At 50.5% G+C, this 24,941-nt stretch overlaps 1 protein-coding gene across 6 annotated transcripts in view; it reads right to left on the bottom strand.

Annotated features, from left to right (window-relative positions):
* Positions 1-24,941, bottom strand: part of Ak8 (adenylate kinase 8) — a 118,554-nt gene that overhangs the window by 66,004 nt on the left and 27,609 nt on the right. For all 6 annotated transcript variants that reach the window (XM_047525154.1, XM_047525150.1, XM_047525153.1 and 3 more), the window contains 5 exons: positions 15,338-15,419; positions 14,715-14,786; positions 13,723-13,923; positions 10,468-10,599; positions 2,548-2,637 (listed from right to left, as the gene is read on the bottom strand). In XM_047525154.1, the coding sequence (XP_047381110.1) occupies positions 2,548-2,637; positions 10,468-10,599; positions 13,723-13,923; positions 14,715-14,786; positions 15,338-15,419 (577 nt within the window). The remainder of the gene's footprint in view (positions 1-2,547; positions 2,638-10,467; positions 10,600-13,722; positions 13,924-14,714; positions 14,787-15,337; positions 15,420-24,941) is intronic.

The raw sequence follows: 24,941 nt of genomic DNA, 5'->3' as shown, positions 1-24,941 counted from the left end.
AAAGGTATAGTTGTGGGCTGGGGCTGCAGCTCAGTGGCAGAGCACCTGCCTCGCATATGCAAGGCCTTGGGTTCCACCCCCAGCTCCACAAAATCCCCAAACTAAACAACAACAACAACAACAACAACAAAAACCATGTTAGTCAAAACAAATTTTTTTTGCACTTAACAGATTGCGAAGATTCCAGTGATTAGCTACGGGGGCGGGGGGGGGGGGGCGGAAGAATAATGCTCCCCAGCCCCAGGGCCCCTGGTACCTGTGAATACATGGCCTGATGTGGGAAAAAGGATTTGCAGATGTGATTCAGTCAAGCAAGGTTCTTGAGACAGGTTATCCTGGACTATTTGGGTGGGGCCCTTACAAGAGGGAGGCAGGAAGGGCTGAGTCAGAGGGGATGTGACAAGAGGAGCACAATGGTGGCTTCAGGAGGAGGAGGTCGCAAGAGCCAGGGAATGTAGGTGGCCTCCAGGACCTGGGAGAGGCTGGAACACCCTTCCCTGGAGCCTCAGGAAGGAGCAAAGCCCTGACACTGGCCCGGCTGGAGGGTTTCTCACCTTGGAACTCCAAGAAAAATCCCTGTTGGTAAGCTGTGCTTTTCCAGCAGCAACAGCACACAAACACCCAGGGACTCCTGCAGACAGCAAAGAAGCGGGCATGCAGCCCCGCAGGCAGGACATCAGTCAGTACTGCACGTCCCTAATGTTCCTGGGCATGACCTCGGACCCAACCCATCAACCTAGCCTGAGATAACCAGGGACGCATCCGAACCTGTGACAGTGTTGGGGAGAAGCCAGGCCGCATTCATCAGGTGCGCCAACAGCCACAGCCGCTTCCTGTAGCAGCAGCTGCCCTGGGCACACTTCGGGGCACTGCCCATGCACATTCCAGCCAGTGCTCATGACCACCCTGCAGAGCAGGGATCCCTATCTCCATCGCACCAGGGAAGCTGGGGCTTCCAGGAGGGCATGGTGGTTTCTTGGGGCCACAAGGTTGGTGGGGGCAGCACTGGAACCGGAACCAGACAGGGAAGCACCGACGCATGACTGTTCTCATGCCACCTGGCCGTCTTACCTGCATGTCATTCTGGGTGTCCCTCAGTGGCTTTGGAACGGGCCCACTCTGACCTAGCCCTGCACAGATCAAGGGGTCGCATGGCTCTTCCTTGGCTCACTTGAACGCCCCCCGGGAGCTAGGGCACCTTGGGAGAGCCAGGGCAGGATGTCTCCCCAGGCAACTCTCAGCTGACGGCTGGAGCAGGCAGCCAGACTCCTTGTTAATTTCCTCCACCCAGAAAGAGCAGGAGAAGGCAGCGAGGGCCCTGCTGGCAGATGGCCAGGCGACACCGAACGGCTGCTAGGAGGGTGGTTTCAGAGGCCTCATTTCCCCCTTCCCTTCCTTCTTTTTTCGTCTTTCTTTCTTAGGTACTGGGGATTGAGTCCCGGGCCTTGCACATGCTGCGCAAGAGCTCTACCGCTGAGCAACATCCCAGCTCTTTTTTAAATCCTATTTTGGAAATGGGGGTCTCAGATACCATTGCCCAGGCTGACCTTGAACTTGGGATCCTCCTCCCTCAGTCTTCCTAGAGGCTGGGATTGCAGGTGTAGCCACCAGGCTTGGGGTTGATTTTCCTCATGACAACCACATGTTCACATTACATGACACCTGAACTTGCACAACTGTGTGGAGGCACCAGAACGCTTGTGCAAAAGACACATGGGTGTGTGGAAAATGCACTGCGCACAGGGTCTATCAAAATCTGGCCACGAGCCGGGTGTGGTGGTGCATGACTGTAATCCCAGCGACTTGGGAGGCTGAGGCAGGAGGATCTCAAGTTCAAAGCCAGCCTCAGAAAGGGAGGTTCTGAGCAACTCAGTGAGGCTCTGTCTCTAAATAAAACACAAAATAGGGCTGGGGATGTGGCTCAGTGGTCAAATGTACCGAGTTCAATCCCCAGTACCTAAATAAATAAGTAAATAAATCAACCTGGCCATGAGCTGACTGTATGTCCTCAGCAGCTTGGTGCCCTCTCTGTGCCTCCTCTGTGGCCTCAGGAAAATGAGCTTGAAGACGCCCTTCTAGGGGTCAGATTCAGAGTACGTTCAGATTACAGATGACAGAGGGATCTGGAAAGCGTGTCCAGTCCTGCTCCCCACCAAGCCCCCTGAGCACCAGTGGTGTGTCCACCCTGGGGCTGGCCTGTCCTCACATCGGCTGAGCCCTCTCACCTCCTGCCCGACTGCTGATTGTTGCTCACCATGCAGTGAAGGACCTGGGAGGCTCTGCAATTTCTCCCCGTCTCAACATTATCAGTTTTGAGAAGCAAGCCTTCTTGAGAAACAAGAACCTTCCAGACCACCAGTGATAACCCACCATATCCACAAACACCTCACTAAGGCACTGGCCCTGGGCCTTTGCCCCCACGAGTGTCCAGTTGTCATTTCCGCGTTGTCTTCCCTGACCTTGAACCCCAGTGCTCAGAGCACTGAACGCAGAGTGAGCTCTCTCTGCAGCCTCAGGGTGGTGGCAGCTAGCGGGAGGCTGGCCTACCTGTCACCTTCTTTTCCAAGAAGGACCAGATGAGTTCGCCAACTTTTGACTTGTCTGCCACCGTCTCTTTCAGCAGCTGCCCGCAGCACACTGATGGAGAGAGGAATAGAAGACACCCATTAAATTTTAAATGGAAGGAAGAATCAGGGAAAAAAGAACCCCTGGTGCAGGGCTGGCCTCTCAGGGAGATCTTCTGCACGTGGCTGTGCACCCACGGCAAGGTCAATATCAGAAAGCAGCTGGGAAGTGAAAAAGAGGAAGAAAGGAAGGAAAGGACCGCATCTGGCAAAGAACATACTCCAAGTGGACAAGGTGGGCTGGGGTCGAGGCTCAGTGGTGGAGCACTCGCCTGGCACGTGGGAGGCACTGGGTTTGGTCCTCAGCACCACATAAAAAATAATTAAATAAAGATTAAAAAATTTTTAAAGATGTGAACAATGTGGGAAGACACTAACAAGGACGTCCCAGACAGGGAAGTTCCTGCAGGGCCGGGCTGCTCTGGAATTACTGAACGGAACTCGCAGCTCTCTGGGTGGCTGTCGAGGATTAACGTTCTGGGGGAGAACTGCTCATCCCTGACAGGACCACACAGGGAGGGTGGGAGGGCGTCTCCATCTCCACAGCCCTTCTAGTCTGAAAGGATTCCAGGAATGGTGGGTCCACAAAGGTGACCAATCGATGGGCCAAGTGGCTTAGACATCATTAAAAGGCCACTCTGGAGTGAGCTGCCTGCTGCGCTGTCCACCTTGGACACATCCCATGGCAGTGGTGGTCTTTTCCATCATGCTCCACTGCGCCTCCAGCCCTGGGCCATGGCTGGACCACCCACGTGGGGTGATAAACAGCCTCCCGTCTCCTGGACAAGCCCTTAGAGCCAAAGCACAAGACTTCGGCTGTGTCTTCACGAGCTGTTGACTGCACAACCTTGGTTTTCTAATCTGCAGAGCCAAGGAGTTTTCTGCCTCTACTAAAGAAACCAGAAACCATCCTAAAATTAGCTGAATGACACGATGTCATGACGAGGAGCTTTACAAGGATCTACTCCTTAACGATGATATGCTTGATTCCCTACGCAAAGGACAGCAGGGATTTTTGTTCTGAGTGGTAGGCAGCTTCACCAGCAGAGAGAAATGCAAGAACAAGGGCTAATGGGAGCCATTCTCCATGGGCCATGCATGGGACCAAGCTTGCTTTGTTTTATTCAGTTCTCTTAACAGCTTGACGCTTTGACAGAGGCTCGGAGAAGTATAGTAAGCTGTTTCTGGTCAGACAGCCAGGAAGTGGCAAAACTGGGATGCTAACCCAGATCTGGATGACATCAAGAAGGCCTCTGGTTCTGACCACAAAGGAGTAACAGGTGCCATCTTTACCTCTTCTCATAGAAAGCTACGAAACTGAGCGAAACACATGAAGCAACCCTTTCTGGTACTGGATGGCATGGGGCTTTGACCCTTGAGAGGGGACACACACAACACGAGCCCCACAATTACCCTGGATTTCCACCTGCGAACACTTCTCAAACCAACAGAGCAGCAGTCTCGCTGGGCAGGGGCAAGAGAGATAGCAGTTTGGGACTCGAGAGCTGGAATCGGTGGGACAAACTGATGGAGAGGAGGGAGCTGTGCACAGACGTTCCAGAAATCTGCGTGGAGCTCACTGACTCTTTGGTCAATACAAAGCCACACACGTGTAGGGTGAGACTCCTTGAGGCCTGGTGAGGAAAACTATGGGAAGCTGGAGAGGGAAAGGAATTTCACAGTGCTTGGGAGATGCTGGCACTGTGACAGCCAAGGGGAGTCCTCGCTGAAGACCCAGAAACTCAGTGGAGGCTCCAGAAAGGTCACACTTCAAGTGTAAACATGCTCTATCCCTATGGTAAGAACACGACAATCCCTCATTTAAAAGCCCCAAAGTGAGCTTCAGCAGGATCATGTTGATCTTCTAGTAAATTAACTGACTGTTAGAACTCAATTCTTTTAAACTCAAAATTCTTAAAGCAGAAGCACACAATTCAGATCTTCAGTCACACAAGCACCACAATGTCCAGCATACAAACAAAAACTACTTGACATACACAAAATTAGAAAAAGGTAAGCTTCTACAAGGGGAGCATAAGGCCATAGAACCAGATCAAGAGTGGCATAAGATCAGAATTGATGCACAAAGCTGGACACACCTCAAAAAGCTGAGGCGGGAAGATCACAAATTCAAAGCCAGCTTCAGCAACTTGGTGAGGCCCTCAGTCACTTAGTGAGACCCTCAGTAACTTATGGAGGTCGTCTCAAAATTTAAAAACAAATTAAAAAGCTGGGGATATGGTTCAGTGGCTAAGTACCCCTAGGTTCAATCCCCGGTACCAAAAAAAAAAAAAAAAAAAAGAATTGGTTCACCAAGACTTTAAAACAATAATTAGTAATATAGCTAAAACTTTAAAGGAAGATAGTTAAAATGAGTGAGCAGATGGGGAACCTCAGCAAACAAATAAAAACTATAAAAAAAGAACCAGATGGAAATTCTGGAACTGGAAAATACAAAATCTTATATGAAAAGAATCACTGGATGAACTACAGTGAATCTAAAGGCAGGAAAACAAGCAATGGAGGTATTTGAAACTGAGCAAAGATGGGGAGAGAGGTCTTGGATAAAGGAACAGTTATCTGTTAGAGAAGCAGTCTAACATACTGGCCACTGGAGTCCCAGAAAATAGAGAGAGAGAACCATAAGCATATGTAATAGAATAATGGCAGGAGAATTTAAAAATGTGATGACAAATAGTAGCCCACACGTCCAAGAATCTTTGAGACTAAGAAGAATAAGTACAAAGTAAGCCACACCTTATATACTGTAGTCAAATTGTCAAAAGCTAAAGAGAAAGAGAAAATCCTAAAAGCAGTCAGAGGGGGCGGAAAGATGCTTCATATACAGAGAAACAAAGATTAAAAAAAACTGCCTCTGAGTTCTCATCAGAGGAAATGCAAGCCAGAAGACAATGGATGACATTTCCAAAGTGCCAGGAAAAAAAACCTGTCAACATACATCTTTCAAAAGTGCAGGTAAAACAATGACACTTTCAAACACAAAAAAAACTGAGAGAATTTGTCACCAGCAGACTTTGACTAAAAGAACTATCAAAGGAAGTTCTTTGGGCTGAGAGAAAATGATACCAGATGGAAACTTGGATCTATGCCAAGGAAGGAAGAATGTTGATAGGTGGGACATAAAGTCTTTCCCCTCTTATTTTTCACTTCATTGAAAGATAAATGACTTTTAAAAGCAAAATTGTTATAATATATTGTAGAGTTTATAGCATTAAAAGTAAAATGTAGGGCAGGAGCAGCACAAAGGACAACAAATACAAAGTGTATTGTTGATGGGAACACAGTGTCGTGGGTCTTGTGTTACACGTGAAGAGGTGCAATGGTCACCCAAGGACCATGACAAGCTGAGGACACACATTTAATCTCTAGAGCAACCACTAAGGAAAGCAGAGAGATAACCCTAAGAGGGCAAGAGCGCAAATTAAACTGATTAGTACAGCTAGTTGATTAATCCAAAGAGAGCAAGAAAAGAGAAACAAGAACAGATGACACAAATAGAGAACAGAAACCAAGATGGTAGAGCTGCAACCCAACATGTGAAAATCACTTTAAATGAAAATGGACTAAATACTTCAGCTAAGAGAATGTCAGATCAGATTTTTAAAAATAGTAAATCCCCAGTATATGTTATCTACGAGGCCCATACTCAAAATATTGATACAGATAGCTTTAAAGAAAAGGAATAGAAAATATACCATATGGACGCTAATCACAAGTTAGACAGTCTCAGTATCAGACCAAGTGGACTCTAAAAATATGAATATTAATAGAGAGGTAGAGGAATATTTCCCAACAACAAAGGGTCATTTCATCAAAAAGACATAAAAAGGCTTAATGCATATGTACTGAACAAATTACATGAAGCAGACGCTGGCGGAAAATAAACAAATCCACAATTAGAATTGGAGATTTTAACCTATCCCTTTCAGTCAGTGAAATCATAAGTCTAGAGAAAGTCATTCAGGACCTAGAAGGTTTGAGCTATGCTGTCAAACATCTCATCCCAACTGACATTTACAGAGCACCATACCCAACAACTTCAAGATCCTTGTTCTTTTCAAGTGCACAAGGGATTCACCAATGTAGACCACATGCTGGGTCATAAAAAGTATCTATAAACTTCAAAGGATCAAAATTAGATAGGGTATGATCTTTGACAGCAATAGAATTAGAAATCAATAAGAAAAAACAATCTGGAAAAAATCTCCGAATATTTGGAAGCTAGGCAGTGCACTTCTAAATAATATGCAGGTGCAAAGAAGAAACCACAAGGGAAATTACAAGGCTTTGTTTTGTTTTGTTTTGTTTTTAGTGCCAGGGATTGAATCCAGAGGCACTCTACCATTGATGCACATCCCCAGTCCCTTTTATCTTGTTTATTTTTGAGCCAGGGTCTCACTAAATTGCTTAGGACCTTGCAAACTGCCAAGGTCAGCCTGGAACTTGCCTCAGCCGCTGAGTCGCTGGGATTCAGGTGTTCACCACTGTACCTGGCTAGAAAACATTTTTAACTGAATAGTAATGAAAACAAAGCATCCTAAAGTGGGATGAAGCTAAAGTAGTGTTCGGAGGGGAATGTGTGACCACAGTTGCTCAGCGAGGACAGCGACAAAAGCCCTGTGCACAGCCATCTCACTCAAGCGCACCCAATGAAGAAAATACTGGACCAGTTTCCCCTCTATTGACAACTGTTTTGGTTTGGGTATGATGTGTCCCCAAAAGCTCTTGTGTGAGACAACGCAAGAAGGTTCAGAGAACTGACTGGTCAAGAGAGCCTTAACCCAACCACGGAAAGAACCCCTGACAGCATGAACTGAGTGGTAACTGGCGGCCAGAGCGGTGGAGGAGGGGTCACCGGGGCGTGCCTTTGGGATGCATATTTGTATCTGGCAAGTGGAGTCTCTCTGCTTCCTTCTGCCACTCTTCAGCCCTGATGTCTTGCCTCATCTCAAGCCCAAGGAAGGAGCCAGCTGTCTATGGACTGAGACCTCTGAAACCATGAGCCCCCAAATAAACTTTTCCTCCTCTAAAGTTGTTCTTGTCAGGTCTTTCAGTCACAACAGCAAAAAAAAAAAAAAAAAAAAAAAAAAAAAAAAAAAAAAAAAACCTGTCTAAAACAGATTTGGAGCAAAGGAAGAAAAAATAATTATATCTATGGTCAAAATGTTCAACTGAAGCAACTGTCTTCTTGCTGTGGGCTTTGATGAGGACTTTTGAGGAGAAATAGAAGGTACATGTGAAGGAGCATGTCTTTGGCAGGCTGGGCCTGGGACTGCATTGGGGTGGCCTTGCCAAGCTTTGCTTGTCCCCTGCCCCAGCCTGGGTCACCCTGCATGCTTCAGCTCTCTTGCTTCCTCCACACCTGATGCTCCCTGGGCATCCAATAAAGTGTGCTGCATACAGTAGTCACCCAATGGGTGATGTTAATAATCGTCAATGAATCTCTCACAATTGATTCTGATCAGAAAATTCCTGCTTGTTATAAAAACTAAATATATCCAGCATTGTGAAACAACACTCTACAGAGATGACCAGTCTCTGTGTGGATGTTTCTTCAGACTTTGCATGTGCATAGGCCAATGTGATTTTTTTTTTTTTTTTAATAAAAATGAGAACCCCTCACGGACAGGGCTGAGTGACCTGCCTTCCACCCCCTCCTCTAGCAAGACAGCACAATGTCACATCACCTCAGGAGTTTCTTCCAGCCGGGTGTGAGGGTGCCTCTCGATCTTCTCATGCGAGGAGCCCTCCAGAAGAATCAAATCTCAGGAGTGGAACCACCAAGCCAACGGGTCTGCACAGCGAGCGTCTTAGTCAGCACTGCCTTTTTCCTTTCAGAAAGTTGTACCCATTTCTATTCCCACCTATTACAAAAGGGGGTCTTTCGACCAGCGTTGGTGTGCTCGAAGCTCGGTGGCTTCCTAAACGTGATCAGGACCACACCAGGCGCCCAGAGGAGCAGGCAGTGCCTGGAGCCCTGGTTCCCACAGGCTTCTGCAGAGAGCCCTCGACGGTACAGTGCTGCCTCTTTGTACCTCAGGTCCCTTCAACTGGTTCCTTAGATCTTTGGAGTCTCCTATTCATCAAGGACACCTTTGAGAAAAATGAACTTTCTGAATTAGTTTCCAAAAGCTCAGTTATCCAGAGTCCCACGGGGGGTCCTTCACTACAAAGCATCAGGAGCATTTCTAGTTTCATTTTTGGAAAAACTGAGGCTGGTTAGATCTTCTCTTCACAATTGCTGTGCTGAAAGCAATTTGAATTTTAACAAATTCCTGAATGAGAGTGACTATAAAAAGGAAAGGCAGCGGGAGCCAACATTTGGACAAAGCCGTGTGCGATTAGGTGCTGCTGCAGTGTTCAGGTCCTCTCTCTGCCATGAGGGCTCTTGTCGCCGTGCCTCTCGTGGCCTTCACAAAGCCACGGTGCAGGTGGACTGCTGCTCCTTCTTAACTAAGGCGCCTCGCCCCTGCCGTGCTCCAATCCCTGCCCCTCCCACCCGCTGCTGCGCATTTCATCTTGTAATGCTCTGCAGGGTAAAACTGAAAGAAGCAATACTTTGAACAATTCCATTTTTCTAAAAAAGGTAAATGCAGCTGGGTGCAGTGGCATATGCTTGTAATGCCAGTGACTCATGAGGCTGAGGCAGGAGGATCACAAGTTCAAAGCCAGCCTCCTCAGCAAGTTAGGAAGGCCCTAAGCAACTTAGAGACACCTTGTCTCAAAACGAAAAATAAAAGGGCTGAGATGTGACTCAGTGTTTAAGCACCTCTGAGTCCAATCCCTGGGATAAAATAAATAAGCCAATTAAGTGGGTATACATTTTATCCTAAAGTGTATAGATTTTCCACATTAACAAATCTGCAGAATAACTGTTCAATTCTCCCTCTTGATTTTACAGGTGTGACTTTTGTTCTTGATTCCTGCTAATCCCTGAGGCTTTGGAATTTCAAGTTGGAGGAAACCTAATTGAAAAGCGTTTTTATTCCAAATGTGATTCTTTTGGGGTACCAGACATATGAACCCATGTGTGCATTGTATGTAGTCTCTCCACAGATCTGTATGTCGTGGTTGTGTAATTTGGGGGTGTGCATATACATATTTATAAACCTGGGGTGCAGGTCTTGTGCTCTTGTGGTGCACAAAGCAGAGGTGATGCAGGCTGTGGCGCGGGGGGCGGGGGGTGCCTGCATCTCCTCCAGCCCCTCACTGCCTGCCATGCTTGCCTCCTCTGTCCCAGCCCTTGATCCTCCTGAACACAGGCCGCCATTCCAAGACCGCCTGGGACCACCTCTGCAAAGACCTGGAGAGCTGATTTCAATATTTTCTCTCCTCCTGGTAAAATATTTATTGAAACTGTGCAGAGCGAGAAGTCTTCCTCTGGTTCAGAAATTGTTTGCCTGTAAACACACTGACCTGGGTTGGGGGAGCAGAGCCAGACGGGAGCAAATAAATAAGCAGCAGATGCCTATTAGGAGCCGAGGCTCCCGGCGAGCCAGCCTGCGGGGCTGCAGGAGAGCTCCTCAGGCAGACGGCAGAGAAACCAGCGCGCTGAAGGAGATGAAAAATGATGACTAGAAAATGTTCCGGCTCTTTGGGCCATGGACATGCTTTTGCTGGCTAATGTCTTTATGGCAATATTCTTCAGGAGGAAAAAATCTTATCCCTGTAAAGATGGGCTAACTGGAAATTGTTCAGAGCAGAGAGCAAGAAAGAGAATTGACATGAATTCTTCTTGGCCTCCCACCAGCCTATAAAATGAGGAAGCTTGGGAGGCAGAGGCAGAGAAGACTCGAGAAGCAGTGCTGCTTCTGGCACTCACCGTTGACAAGGCCATATTTCTGGGCCAGGAGGCCGGCCTGCAGGCTCTTCCCACTGCCCATGGGCCCCAACAGCAGCACCCTCGGGGTGAATGGGGCATTGGATCGATGGCCGCTTTGGACGAAGGTCAGAGCTGGAAAGAGAGAAATGAGGGTAATAAACCCAGACCCTAAGGAAGGGAAGGCAGCTCAAGACCCTCTGCTACGGCTGCTTCCATGGTCATCATTATTTCTCTCTTTCACTGCACCAGAGAAGCCTCTGTGCACCTGACACACAGCCGGGGTGCAGTGGTCGGGAAGGAACCAAGTGCCCTCGGGGACTGCCCTGGAACTGCTCTGGAGCCTGACTTGCCTCCGGTTGGACTGGGGCTGGCATGCGACAGGTTTCCAAACTGCATCCCAGCTGAGCCTCTAACCAAAAGCCTTGGGCCCAGGCTGGTCTCCCAGGGGAGGTGCACTGGCTCTCTGCTGGGTATCAGACTCGGGCTTGGATAAACGCATCAGGCCATGTGGGAGCCTAGCATGCAGGGACTTGTAAAGGACTAGGGAGTTTGTGGAGAATAACTTGTGTAGCTGCACTCCAGTGACATTAGCTTTGTTGCAAGTCTCCAAAGAGGCAGTGGTGAGACAGTCACAGGAATGGGGGAGCAGAGATGCACAGCCCTGGTCAGGGTCCTGCCCTGGCATTTGATGAACAGAGGTGGAGAGACAGGGCTGAGCATTTCCAACACCGAGACCTGCACTGCGGGGGCCCTGCCTGCCAAGATGTCACGGGGAGAAGCTACTGAACATCAAACGGGCCACCTCCCACTAAAGCACATGAGAGGGGAGCTTGGAGGACCAGCCCACAGGGCTACGAATGGCAGGCTTCCGGCTGCACTGGGGCACTGCCCACTGAAGCGGCCACCTTATGACGGGCTCTCCTCCCTGCCTCACCTCCTGCAGAAGCATCAGCCTATCCCTACAAGGCCAGCCGCGGAGACCCTGCCTACCACCTGTGCCAACGTCCCCCCAGGGGATTCTGTCCAGGGCAAAGGACTGAGCAGCAGGCTACTTTCAGGAACCCTGTCCCCGGAACCATTTATGGGCATCCCATCTGGGGTTTCTCAGCCTCAGCACATGATGTTGAGGCCAGGTGGTTCTCTGTTGTGGGGCATCCCATGCACTGTGTGATGGTGACTGGTAACCCTAGCCTCCACTAGGTGCCAGAAGCACAATTCCATGCTGTGACAACCAAAACCTGCTTTCAGACATCGCCAAATGTCCTCCCTGTGGAACCTGGGGGGCAGTGGGACAAAATTGCCCCTCGTGAAGAACTTTGGACTCGTTTGGGGGTTGTCTCAATGGATGGATCATTAGAGACATTACAATCCCCTCCTTAGAACTAATGGCACAGGAAAGGCAAAGCTGACTGTCTTGGAGGTTGTGGTCATGTGGTCATCGTCACCATCACGGCCACCACACATCAACTGCTAAGCTAAGCACCCTGTACGCGCTGCCTCATCTGATTGGCCCACAATCCCACAAGGCAGGTGCATTCTTGTCCCATTTTACAGATGAGTCAATCGGGCTCGGAGACAAGGCAGAGTTGGGGCAGCTTTCCAAACCCTCTGCCGTGGGCACGTCCCCACTGAGAGCTCGAAGCCCAGACAAGGCGTTCGGCAAGGCTCTCCTCAGGCCAGCCATGATCCAGCGCCTCTGCAAAGCACAAATGATGCCTAATTTACAGTAAATAACTAAGTTAATTAGAAGTAATGATCCCCCAGACGGTCTCGACATCTAATTATTCTTTTTAAGAAATATGTGGTTGCTGGGTACACTGCAGAGAGATTAAAAAAACAACACAGAGAGAATTCTGCATTCCAATTTTCAATTTATCTCTCCACATTATTAATTAATAATAATTAATATTCAGACACTCACATTTTTATTTACAATTCCAGGCATGAATTCTTTATGAACGATCATGTGAACTTTTAAATTTAATTAAGTAATTTGGAAGTAATTAATGTGTAAATTCAGAATCATGGCATAAGATAAATGTAGTGGATGTTTATCTTAAGAGCACAGTGTTCGCCACTAAAGACCCTTCCAAGATGCGAAAGCACTGGAAATTATAAGCCGGCATTTCTGAAAGCAGAGTCACTTTCCAGACACCCGCCCGTGGCTGGTGGTGCCTTCAGACACGCTGTCAGAGATGCAGCAGGACAGGGCAGCAGGAGGGGCAGTGGGAAGCAACCGGATGAACCTTTCCTTGAGGAGACCTGAGGGAGCAGGTGAGCAAGGATGTCACCGGCCGTCAAGTGCCCTCTAAATGCCTCGTTTTCCTGGAGTCAGTGGAAGGGTATAACTGGGTTTTTGAGACAGCAATACCCTCAAAAAACCATAATACAGTTCTTGGGACAGGGTGGTCCTAGCTTCCCCTTGCCTTCACAGCAGAAGGCGGAACCATGGTGACAGCAACGCTGGGGGGGGCACCGAGCCCCTCCTCCGGCCGCTGGGCTCTGGTGCGGATACCCACCGGGGAGCCTGCTCCTGGGAGGAAGGCCCCTCTGGATGGCAAGCCTGAGGCCCAGGGTGTTAAGACCCATGCCAGATTGAAAAGCATGCGTGCCGGCGAGGGTCAGCAGTCCAGGGGCTGCGCGACTCGGGAGCAAGCTCCCCTCCCCAGTTCACGCAGGCCCTCTCCTCGGGCTGCGTGGGAACCTCTGCTGTGGCCATGGACGGCAGTGTGTGCCAGGCGCAGGACTGCTCGTCCCTCTGCACGGACCCACCACGCCTGAAGTCAGGTTGCGCTGGTGACCTCTGCTTTCACGTTGATCCTTGTTCCCCTTTCTGGGGCTGGGGACTGGGCCCAGGCCTGGGGCAGGCCTGGCAGAACTCCCCCACTGAGCCCTACTCTTCCTACAGTCCCTTGTCCTTCCCCTTGGGGTCTGGCCTGGACTCTGCCTCCCCATCCCTCACCTCTCCTCTTCCCACTTCTAGCACTGCTGGGCTCTTCATGGGCTGAAGACATGACCATGTCCACGTGTGGGACACTGACACTGGCCACAGTTTTCCGGTGGGGCACTTCAGGGATCCTGCACCCACAGCCTCTGGGCAGGGAACCTGGACATCTATGGCTTGACTCCTGGGGTCCCAGGCACTTCTTGGCCACTGGCTGCCGCCAGATGGAATGATGCTGATGAAGTGGGCAGACATGCCTGGTGGCCCTGGCCCGGGACTGGGCCCAGGGTGGGCTTCCCGTTTGCGCTTACCCTGGTAGAAGACGTCCACGCATGGCTGGTCAGCATTGATGGTCTTCAGGACTCTGGGGTAAGAAGGAAGGAGCTTGATGATATTCCTGTGATAGACCAGCAGCTTCTGAGCTGTCTCCTGCTCTGAGATGCCCTCCGGCTCTATCAGACGGTCCTGGACTTCAGGCTCAGGGGGCCAGTCAAAGGTGGTATGATAGATCTCTGCACAGAAAGAGGTGCAGTTACAATCACCCACCCAGGGTTGCCAGGGCTGCTGCTGGGTCTGGCTAGGGTGCTCGCGGCCCTGGAGGCCACAGCCTGTGGGCTGCGGTGGTGGCGGGGTGACTGACAGCCACGGGGCCTGAGAGCACTGGGCTGCTCTTATTAAAACAAGGATAAGAGTCACCTGGGGTAAGGGCACCGTGAATTTCCGTGCCTGGCTGACAGCCTGAAGATCCTCATGGCAACCGTGTCATAAGTACCGAAGAGAAAACGAAATCTCAGAGGAATCCCAGGTGGTACTGCTAGAAAGGGGTGGAGCCAAGGTCCACAAGACCAGGTCTGCCACTCCCTGCCTCTGCTGGTCCCCAGCCCCGTGGCACCTGCCAATTCCCCAGATAAAACACAGTCCTTATTTTCCTGCGCCACCGCAAAGAGCATAGAGTGGATGGAGACATGCCTGGCCTCTGCTCCCACGTGTGGCCCTGAGCCAGGAGGTGAGCTCAGCAGGGTGGGCTCCAAGCCTCGGCACCCCACGTCCACACTTGAGTCTGGTTCTGCAGCAAATGAGCCCCCTCCTTTCACCTAAAGGGCCTCCATTTCCTCACCCACTGAAGTCCACAGCTTCCCAGTGTCGTCCAGCTCAGAGCCAGACCGCCGCTTAGGCCTCTGCCCGCCCCAGTCACCTCCTGCATACTGTCCTCAGAGACCCAGAGCAGGGTGAGTCTGAGGGAGTGAGAGGTCTCCGAGTGTTTTGGAAACCCACAGGGCATGGGGTGTGGACACAGCCATACCTCGCGTCTGAGGGTCGATCCTCTTCCCCAGGTTCCTTTCGATCAGCACAGTGTCTGGAGCATTCAGCACAACTGGGCAGAGAAGATCAGCAAACCCAGATGTGCTGGGCAGGGGACTCACATGGACCAGTAACTTGTTCTAAACTCCGCTGGCTGCATAATGCCGTTAGAGCAGCCACCACCATCTCCCACCCCAGGAACTCCTAAAAACAAGGTGTTGGCACCAAGACACAAAGAACATCCTCTCGGGACCCAGGACAGCCCACCACTGACCTGCCGCGGCTAGCAACCTTCGCTGTCATCAATGACGGCATGCTCAACATCTTTGTCTAGATGCTTCTGCCACATTTCTGATTACTCCCTAAAGAGCTTCTCAGAGATGGGGTTTCAGGCACAAGGAACCCCCAAGGAGAGAGTAAACCCCCACCTATCTTAATGACAGGTCCAGGAGACACTTTGCCTTGTGACTAAGGCTAAGTTTAATTTAACACATCTTTTTCTTGCCGCTCCCCCAGACCTTCCTGTGGGTGGTGACTGGGACAAGGATGGGGTTTGGGGAGCTAGCAACACAGAGTAGGGGTTCACTTGCACCACCCTGGTGGGAGGGGCCTTGGGATACTCACTGACATGTCTGGGGGCGATCCCCAGGGTCTGGATCACCAGCGCCTGCTCCCGCGTCTCAGGGATGCCATCCAGGATCCAGCCCTAGACAGAGGTGGTGAGGAGGTGCTTGTCTCATCTGTTTTTAGATTTTTAAAAATCATTTTAAAAAGCACGTAGTGGCTTTATGGAAGGACTGGAACCTCTCGGATAAGGAGATGAATGTCTGACAGCGGCATCGCTCTTCCTTGTCAACTCCTCCCCCACCGCGCTTCCCTCCAAATCCATGCTGATGATTAGAATCAGAAGGTACACCTTTTTTTGTCTTTTTTTTTTTTTTTTTGCAATGCTGGGGATCCAGCCCAGGGCTGTTCATGCCCGGCAAGTGCTCTACCATATTCCAGCCCACATACACGTTTCTAGTCCCGATTCCTTTTCCACGTGTTGCAGTGGCCACGAGAACTTTCCTGCTGGAGGGGTTCTCCACTGCCTCATTTCCCAGGAGCCCAGCTGCTTAGCCACGCCCCCAGCTGAGCATTTCAGCTGCGCACAGTTTCTACCATCTTAAGAAGCACTGGGATGGTCCTCTGGGCTCTTTCCACATTTCCTACAGAGCTTCTGAGAGATGGGATTCCTCAGGCAAGAAATCACATCCAAACCCCACTTTTCTCAAGAGCAAACCCTGAGTGATGTCTAGAGACTCAAGTTTGGGAGCTAACTCTCTACGTGGATGAGACCCCGCAGGTGTGGCCCCTTCATGGTGCAGCTAGGGTGTTGGTCTGCAAGACTTACCTGTGTTAGCTCTTAGATCCAATTGTGAATGGACACACAGTCATTGTTTACCACGTGGAAATGCAGAAAAGCCCAAGTAGTACGCAAGTCACTGAGAACACCACCAACCTACACAAGCCACTGAGGTATTTTGGTTTATCTCCCTTCAGATCCTTCTTTCCCAGGGCAGGAGAGGAAAGAATCGCACACACATGTACGTACACTATTTTGTAATCGGTTCCTTCCACGAGGCAAAAACATGGCAGGAATATTTTCCAAGTCACAAAAGGTTCCTCCCCAAGGTTTCCATGGCTGCCTGAACTGACTTGCCACATGCTAACTAACCCAATATGGGTGCTCATTTGGTTTGATGCCAGCTTTTCATCATTATTAAAAAACACTGTACATACATCTTGCTGTGTATCAAATATCCTCGAGGTGAATATCTAGATGTTGATACTTTCTCCTGTGGCTTTTGACATATTTTGCCATAGTACTCCACAAAATTTCCTGGCCAGTTTATAAATCCAATGGCAGAACCTCTGTTTCCCTGCATCTTGCTAATGTTGGGCATTAACTTGGAGGAAAATCTGTCCAGCAAAATGTAATATGCCATTGATGCATTAATTTACATTTACACTGCTGCATTAATTAAAATGGAAAGTTCAATATTTTCCCATGTTATTGGCTATTTGAGTTTTTTCTTTTCCAAAATGTCTATTCATACCATCTATCTACTTGTCCCTTGGGATTTCATCCTTTTAGTTACTTATCAGAGCTCTTTACATATTAAGAATAGTAACCCATCTTGGCGAACACCATCACAAATTGGTTGAGGCAAATGATGTCATCAGGGCTTTCGCTCATCGTTCCTTTCCTCTTTGGATTCTGGCATTGTGTGGATGTATGAAGAGGTCTTCTCACTGCAAAGCTAATATTCACTTGCATTTAAACCTTGTTCTCTTATGTATTCACTCTTTACACTTAAATATTTATTAATTATTTATTTATTAATTATTTATTAAAAGTGCCATATTTTATTTTGTGATGGCATGAAGCTGCGACCTAATTTGTTTCCTTGTGGCTTGCCAGCTGTCCCAACCTCAGCTGTTAAAGAGCCTCTCTGTTCCCCTCCGGTGTCTCTTTTTTCATAGTATAAATGCTGATATGACCTTGGTTCTGGCCTCTTTCTGCCTGTAGATGATTAAACTGCTCCTATTTAACCTTTTAAATTATTGTTGCTTTACAACTTATTGTTATGTCTAATAGAATATGCTCCCCTTCCCATTTTTTCAAATATTTATTCTTCTAGGTAAGCATCAAAAAAATTTTTGTCAAGTTCCAAAATGGAAATTCTACAAGGATTTTTGAATGACATTAAACGTGTAGATTAATTCATGAAGAACTGACATTTTTACAGTATCAAGTCAACGCATTATCTTCCTATTTGCTTAAGCTGTTTTCTATGTCCCTCAGCAATGTTCACATTAAACAATTTCTGAAGGCCTTTCAAGTCCCATGAGTCTAGAGTTAGACGCACATGTGCACACACACACTGTTTAATGCTTGAGGCTCGATATCCAGATAAATCAGCAGAGTGAGCTCTGCAAGAGAGAAAGACAAGAGCGATCACTCCAGTCCCGTTCTGCACTGAAGGGAGCCAGGCGAGCAGGAGCTGGAGCTGAGGTCTGAAGAAGCACCTGTCAGAGACACCTCCCTCTCAGGCAGCACGAGAGCCCTGACACCTCAGGACAGAGGTGACTGACAGGGTGAGTTCAGACTCTAGGTTGCTCACACCCTGGACTTACAGGACGCAGGGCAGGTGGGCTGAGAGGTATCTTTTTGTGAAAAACAGCATGGGGCCCACATTTCTATTCTATTAAAGCATTTAGGTTCCAACAGCCTCCACTGACAGTTAAAGAAGAGAAGTTAAACAAATGTACAGTATCAAGAGTGTTGGGAGAAACAGGCAGGCTTTTGTTAATTTCTTAACTTATACAGAAAGAAACGGTCACAGAACCCTTGGTTCCTGGAACTAAAAAGTAAAAGTGCAAAAATAAACATTTTTAACAGCCCTTTTCTCTCAAGTCCTTGTCACAGCCAGCCAAGCACTGGGCTGTGGCTCTGAGAACGCAAACCTGCCCAGGTGAGCGCCAGGAGCCCGAGGCACGCCCTCCGAGGGCTCCCTGGTCCCTCAAGCCGAGCCAGCCCCGTCTGAAGTACAGCTCAGCTCAGAGCCTGACTTTCTCTTAGGCGGAGGGGAGGATCTGTGAGGCCATGAGCTGCTTCCACCAGCACGAGAGCAGCAGGCTGCGTCCGTCACTTGGAGCTGGAGGGAGCCTGGGGCTCTGGCCTCTCCCAGCACCAAGCTCTGCTTTTCATCTTGCATTACTGAGCAATCGTCACGATCACCCTGAACTCACAGCGGGAATCATACATGGGCCAGAGCTTTCAGAACTGTTCAGCAGAGCAGCTCTTGCCAAGTCCTCGCTGGAGAAAGCGGGACTTCCGGCTACCAGCCAACAGGGGAGCAGCTCCTGGTTAGCCTTTCCTCGTGGGTGTCACTGTGTCTAAGACTTGGGGAGAAAGGTGGGGAGCTCTGAAGTGAACCGTAGGTCACCAGCTCTCCAGGGCTGCTCTTTCTGATTAGAGGAGGTGGTATCGTCCCCCAGGTGCCAAGGAACGAGGTTCCTGGGGACCTGCTGGGGCACATCCCCACCCTACTGCAAAGGCAGCATGGAGACCCCTCCTCCCTGTGTTGGCCCGAGTCTGTCCACTTCAGTCCTCCAGCAGGGACAGAGCCTAGACTGAGGCCTGTGTCAGGATGCATGGGTCCTGCGCCATCCTCAAGGGGGGAGGCCCAGGTGTGGTACTCAGAAAGGACCTTGCCCAGAGCTTTTGTGTTTAAGGAGGTTACTTGCCGAGTTACAAAGCTTTAAAGGGAAACAGCAATTTGGCAGAGAACACTTTAATGGTTGCAAATTCTGGCAAATCAAGAAGTCACCAATCAGTAAAGGGCATCCAACAACTGCTATGATGGGACACTCAGACATTTACAACCCTGCTTCGCTGGGTCCGAGGGTCTGAGATCCAGGAGTGGCTCGATGCAGAGGTCTCAGCAATCCCTAATTAGAATACATTATCCATCTTCCTGACACTTCAGTGAGATGTCTGTTCCACTCTGAGCCGCGGCTCTGTTCAGAGCAGGTTCATTGGTATTCTGATGCCTTCGCTCGCCATACCCCCGTGGCTCGGTTCTGTTTTATCACACATCAAAAAGGCCGTATGCTCAGGGCACTCGTGCACCAGCGCAGAGCTGGAGGTCTGCACAGCTGCACGGGGCATGCTATCACAGGAGGGACAAGCACTGAGCAGATGTCACAGATAAAGAAAGAAAGAAGGAAAGAAAAGAAGCCAGCCAGCCTAGGGAGATGGGCAAGGCCCAGCAGAGCGCGGCCTGATGCGGCTCGGCCATCCTGCTTGGTGGGAACACTGGCCTTTTTTGCCCTCCTGACTGTTATTAAAGCGCAATTAGCAACTGCGCACGAGAAGCCTCTGCTGTCCTCCGGGCTGCTGCCTTTTGATGCGCCGCTTTCTCCTTCTCTCCCACAAACGCCAGAGCACGGGTGCTCCCATGCCGAGCCCACCCTGCTCCCATGGCGGGTGGGCTCGGCAGGCTCCGCCCACCAGAGGCATTCCCTGGAGCTGCAGGCTGAGTCCCACAGTGCCAAGGAGGTGACCAGGGGCTGAAGATTTGGTTTCCATCAATCGAGTCCACTTGGCTCAAAGTCCGAGTCAAGAAGATCACAAGGTACATCACAGGCCCCACGCCACCAGCCCTTTTTCCTAATGAAACATTATTATGGGGTCCCCCACGTATAAAAGAGAAAGAAGAGACATTTTATCAGTCAGATAAGAAATACGTATCAAGAGATCAAGTCTGGGATCCTGGGCTGGGGTTGTAGCTCAGTGGCAGAGTGCTTGCCTAGCATGTGTGAGGAACTAGGTTTGATCCTTAGCACCACATAAAAATAAATAGAATAATGGCATGCTGACCATCTACAAAAAAAAAAAAAAAAAGCCTGGGATCCCAAGTGTTCTGAAGCCAATCAGGGAGAAGGCGGCGACAGTGCACGGGACTTGGACAGAACCAAATTCTATACATACTATGTTTTTTCCTGTACTTGCAAGCGATGATAAGTTTAACTTTTATAGGTGCAGTAAGGGACTAACAACTAACAATAAAACAGCAGTGAAAACAATATACCATAATAGAAGTTATGCAAATGTGGTCTCCCTCTTTCAAAATACCTGATTGTGTTGGCAGCCTCAGCAAATGAATTTCTTCTTTCCCTATCAAGTCAGGAACTCTGAGTTTTTTGCTTAGAAAAATACTTGGTGGCTTCTTTCTGGCATGTCCAAATTGCCAGCACCGTTGAGCCTGCACTAGGGGCCATTATGAAGTAAGATGAGGGTCGCTTAAACACAAGCCTGCAGTACCACAGCCACCCCGATAACAGGCTGCTGCGTAACTAACGAGCAGGCAGAGTACACAGAGTGGACATGCTGGGCGAGGAATGGTGCTCGTCCCAGGCGGGAGGGAGCAGGATGGCGCAAGCTTTCATCACGCTGTGCAGAACGGTGTGCAACAGAAAGCTTATCAGCTGCTTATTTCTGGAATCTTCCATTTACTATTGGGACAACAGCTGACAAGTAAATGAAACCTGGGACAAGGGCTGGACGGCTGTACTTCGAGGAACACAGAAGAGCTGGTACCCAACTACCCCGGTACAAGTTACTTTGACTTACATGAAAACATGAAAATCTTAAAAGAAAAACCTTAAAAGATCAAGTTTGGGATACTGAACTGTTCCAGAGGACCAGCAAGAATTTCTTACCTTAAGGTTTAATCTCAATGTGTGACACCTGTGGCGTTCTGCACGCGCGCTGGTGGCAGGGTGGCTCCTCCTGAATGTGCCCCTGGCAAGCTGTTCCTGGTCTCTGGCCTTCCCCGGGGCCTCAAGCTATCGTGCCCACACGAAGCTGAGCACGCAGGAGAGATGGCTGTGACAGACTGCTGACCAGTGGTGGTGGACCCACCTGCGGGTTCGAAGCCAGCTGTCTCCAGGGTGTCGAACCGTGACAAAGCACAGATGGGCGTGTTCAACAGGTCTTCGATTTGTTCCCAAATAGCTAAATCATGTTTCAAAATCAAATTCACATGAACTGTCAGTGGGGCCCAGAAGCCAATCCATACAGGGTGGCAGAGTTTGAGGTCCTCACCACCCTATCTGAAGTGCGGATGGTGCTCGGTGTCTGCTAGGGCCACTTACTTTGCACATTGGCATATAGCTGAGTTCAGACACAGCTCTCTGCATGCAAGTGACAGATGCAGATTCCTGCCGTCTGGGCTCCTTCCCCTTGAACACCTTAGAACACGTATGTCTGAGGTCAACCGTCGACCCACTTCGTCAGAAGCAAGAGTAGCCCTTGAGGGTGTGGCTCTATCGTGGTGGACCAAAGCAGTGGCCTGTGCCCCTGACAGGTGTGTGACCTTCAGACAGCCACTTCCGCCCCTCGGGCCTCACTCTCCCTCCCTGCGAGACGGCAGCAATTTAGCAACGGATGAGAGCTGCCCACAACACCAGCGCAGGCAACGAAGGCAGGCCAGTGATGGGCTTCGGCAGTCACTGTGACTTCCAGGGGTGAACGTGTTTCAATCCACCTGCTTTCGAGAAGTGTGCAGAGCTCAACACGAGGACACCATCAGAAAGGCGACGTGGAAAGGAGGGGCTGGCACCCCGGGGGGGAGAGCTTGGGTGAAACCTCCGAACAGGACTGGGACAACACGCAGGTTCGGGGTCCAGCGTGTCCACAGCCACTGTGGGTTCCCCCCAGTGTGCTCTCGCCACCTGCCTCTGCTGGCCCAGGCTGACTCCAGGGGAGCAGCTCCTCCTCTGGGCCTCCTGGGTTGCTGGCCTGGTCCGGCATGAGTGCACAATGCCCCTGAAGTAAGTTACAGTCGGATGACCTAGGGGCCCCCGCCATGTGCGGCGCACTGCGCTTCCATGCCAGCAAGGCCAGCAGGCTCCTGGGCGTGGGGCGTGTCCAGTACACAGCTCCTGGGGGCAGACTTTCTGCTGTTGGCCAATGGGACCTCCCCCAGCTCCAGCTCAACCAACTTAGGCTCTTTCCCTAACTAGACTTGTGACCTGTGCAAAGCAGGAAAACCAGGGGGACTTCCAGGTAGGGGACCACATACTTCACGGCCTAACACTGACACTGAAAGTGCATTGAAAATAGGCCCTGACCAGGCCGCCGACTGCTCTGCATCCGCAGGCTTTTGCACACAGAAATGCCACACTTTGCCTGCAGTCAGGCAGCCCGATTCTCCTACAGACCCTGTCAATTCCCTGAAATCCTAAGGAGAAGGGGGAGAGCCCGTGGGGCGGCGGTGGGACAAGCCACGTAGGGCTGATAGCACAGAGGACTGCTGCATGGCCTCTCTCCTTTCCTATCTTTGTTCCACAGAGTCTCAAACAATAAAAGGCAGGCTAATAAAATACACATTTGCTCTTGTATTCTGACACTCTCAGGTAGTTGGTATGATTTTTCATTAAGACTGGGGGTGGTCCATTTATCACAGATTATAGCTGCAGAGAGCAAATGCTGAAATTCACCTGCTTAGCTTCCAGGATTCTGTAAAATCCTATCCATGGATAGTGTTGACCTGGTGTGGCTCCCGAGCCCCCACTTACCACCTGTGTGACAGTGTCCTCATCTGCAGAGCAGGAATAACAATGCCAGTACCTGGACTTGGGTGTGACCAGGAGGAAGTCAGTGACCCCGGGGGCTGGTGAGCAGTGGTGGGCGTGTGGCAGGTGGCAGCTTCCTGGCCTGTACCAGCTTCCATAGCTGACAGCTAATTTTAAAAACAAACGGAGGTAAAGTCTTAAGAACGAGGGGAGGAGGAGCTGGTGCTTCTGCTCTGTCCTGCTGTAGGCTGCTTCGCGGGTTCCAGGAGAGCTGTGCTTGCTCTGCTTCTGGTCTCTGACCTGACCCTGGGAAGAGGGATGCAGCTGGTGGCTCTGAGCCCCATCCAGTTTCCAAATCGCTTCGCCTCTCTAACACTCTGCTGCTCCAGAGAACGTGAGCGTCTGCCCAAATCTCAGACTCCACCCTGTACCTCAGTCTCTTGCCCTCACAACAGTGAGGGGGTCCCAGGAGCACCACAAGCCCATGAAGCCCGTCAGAAGGCTGTTCTGTCCATGTAGCGCCTGCTGCTCAGCTGTAGACAGGGGTCCGCACATGCCACTAACAAACTAGATCACGCCTGCCAGCCAGCCAGACAGCCATGGCCTCAATGTGAGGGCCCAGCACACCCACGAGGGGGCCATGCTGGTGGACTCACTGTGCTCTGCCCTCCGAGGCCCCTGCTTTGCTGCCACCCTGCTGGGTCTTCCGAGTGGGGTTCAGACCGCCCATTCTGGTCCCCCGCAGTCCCAAGTGCCCTTGTGTTGGAGAAACACACAGCCCAGGGCCTCAGCAGAGCAGTGGATCAATAAAACCACACTCCTCAGAGGATGCGGCAACATCTATAAACCTGCGAGCCCCACAGCAGTGGCAAGGAAACCCTGTGCCCCCACGTCAGTGTGGGAAGAGCGATGTAACTGATGCCAGCCCAATGACACCACAAGGAGAAATAAAGCAAGCAGCTGTAGGTTCTGTGGGCCAGCACCCGGCTCCTGCGCCCTGCTAACATTTCCACTATAAAATACTGACTTGCCTCGTGGCTGGGAAACATAAATCTCTGAACAAAATGAAAAAAAAAAATAAAGAGAGCCTAGAAACCCACCAAGTAGATTTAAAACTTGTGGTCCCACGGTCAAGAGTGTTCCATCATCTCCCTTCATCGTGGAGCAACTGAGTCTCCATAGCAAACAAGATCTAAAAGAAATTAACCTGTGACCACGAAGCATCTTGTGCACAGCAGAAGGAACACCGCCCACTGCCACTGAGACTTGTGGGCTGGACCCCTGCTTCCAGCCTGCTGCAGAGACTCGGGGGTTGGGACCAGCTCGGTTGGCAGCGTGCTCAGAGCTTGCATCGATGGTGACACTCTTCTTCGGCTCCAGGAGTGGGAGCAGGTAGAGCTGCGGTCCTGACCCTGGGACTTTCCCACAAGGGCTGTTTTTCCTTTTCGGCAATGTATCTTCCTTCCCGTGAGAGGCGGGTGTCCTGTGCGGCAGCCCCTTACTAGAGGATGGAGATGACTTGCCGTCAGCCCTCTGGTCTGTCTTGTCCCCAGTGCGACCTCAACTCTCCTCTGCACTCAACCATGATCTCAGGCCCCATGAGTCCAGAGCAGGGTCATATTTTTTGAAGCACTGAAGCAGAGGCCCCACCACGTGGTTGACAGCCCCCACCCCGCTGCACAGGCTCTGGTTTTTGCCTCTTTATTCGCAGTGGAAGAGTAGGAGTCTGTGGGAAGAGGCGCTGCCGGTGACAGGAATCCCGCCACCAAATGCCGACACCGACAGTGCCCCTCAGGTTCTATCCTGCAGGTCCAGCTTTCATCAGTCACTGCAGGTGACTCTGCACGTCATGGCCAAAGAAGAAGAAAGGGAAGAGGCATCAAGGAGACGGGGGAGAGGTGGAGCACCGGTGGGCCCTGGGGATGCTGATGCCCGCCTTGGCCACCCTGGGCACGTGCCCAGTGACCGCCTGAGTCTGGGACAGGTGAGCCAAGCATGCCTGCGAAAGCTGCTTGCATTACGCTTGGCTTCCTCTCCAGCTCTTCCCCAGGTGCACGGGGAGGAGCTCAGTCCTGGGGGAAAGAAGCCCTGCAGCTGTGGG

This window comes from Sciurus carolinensis, chromosome 14, assembly GCF_902686445.1.
Source record: "Sciurus carolinensis chromosome 14, mSciCar1.2, whole genome shotgun sequence".
Classification (NCBI taxonomy): Eukaryota; Metazoa; Chordata; class Mammalia; order Rodentia; family Sciuridae; genus Sciurus; species Sciurus carolinensis.
This window is presented reverse-complemented; position numbering and strand designations above follow the sequence as displayed.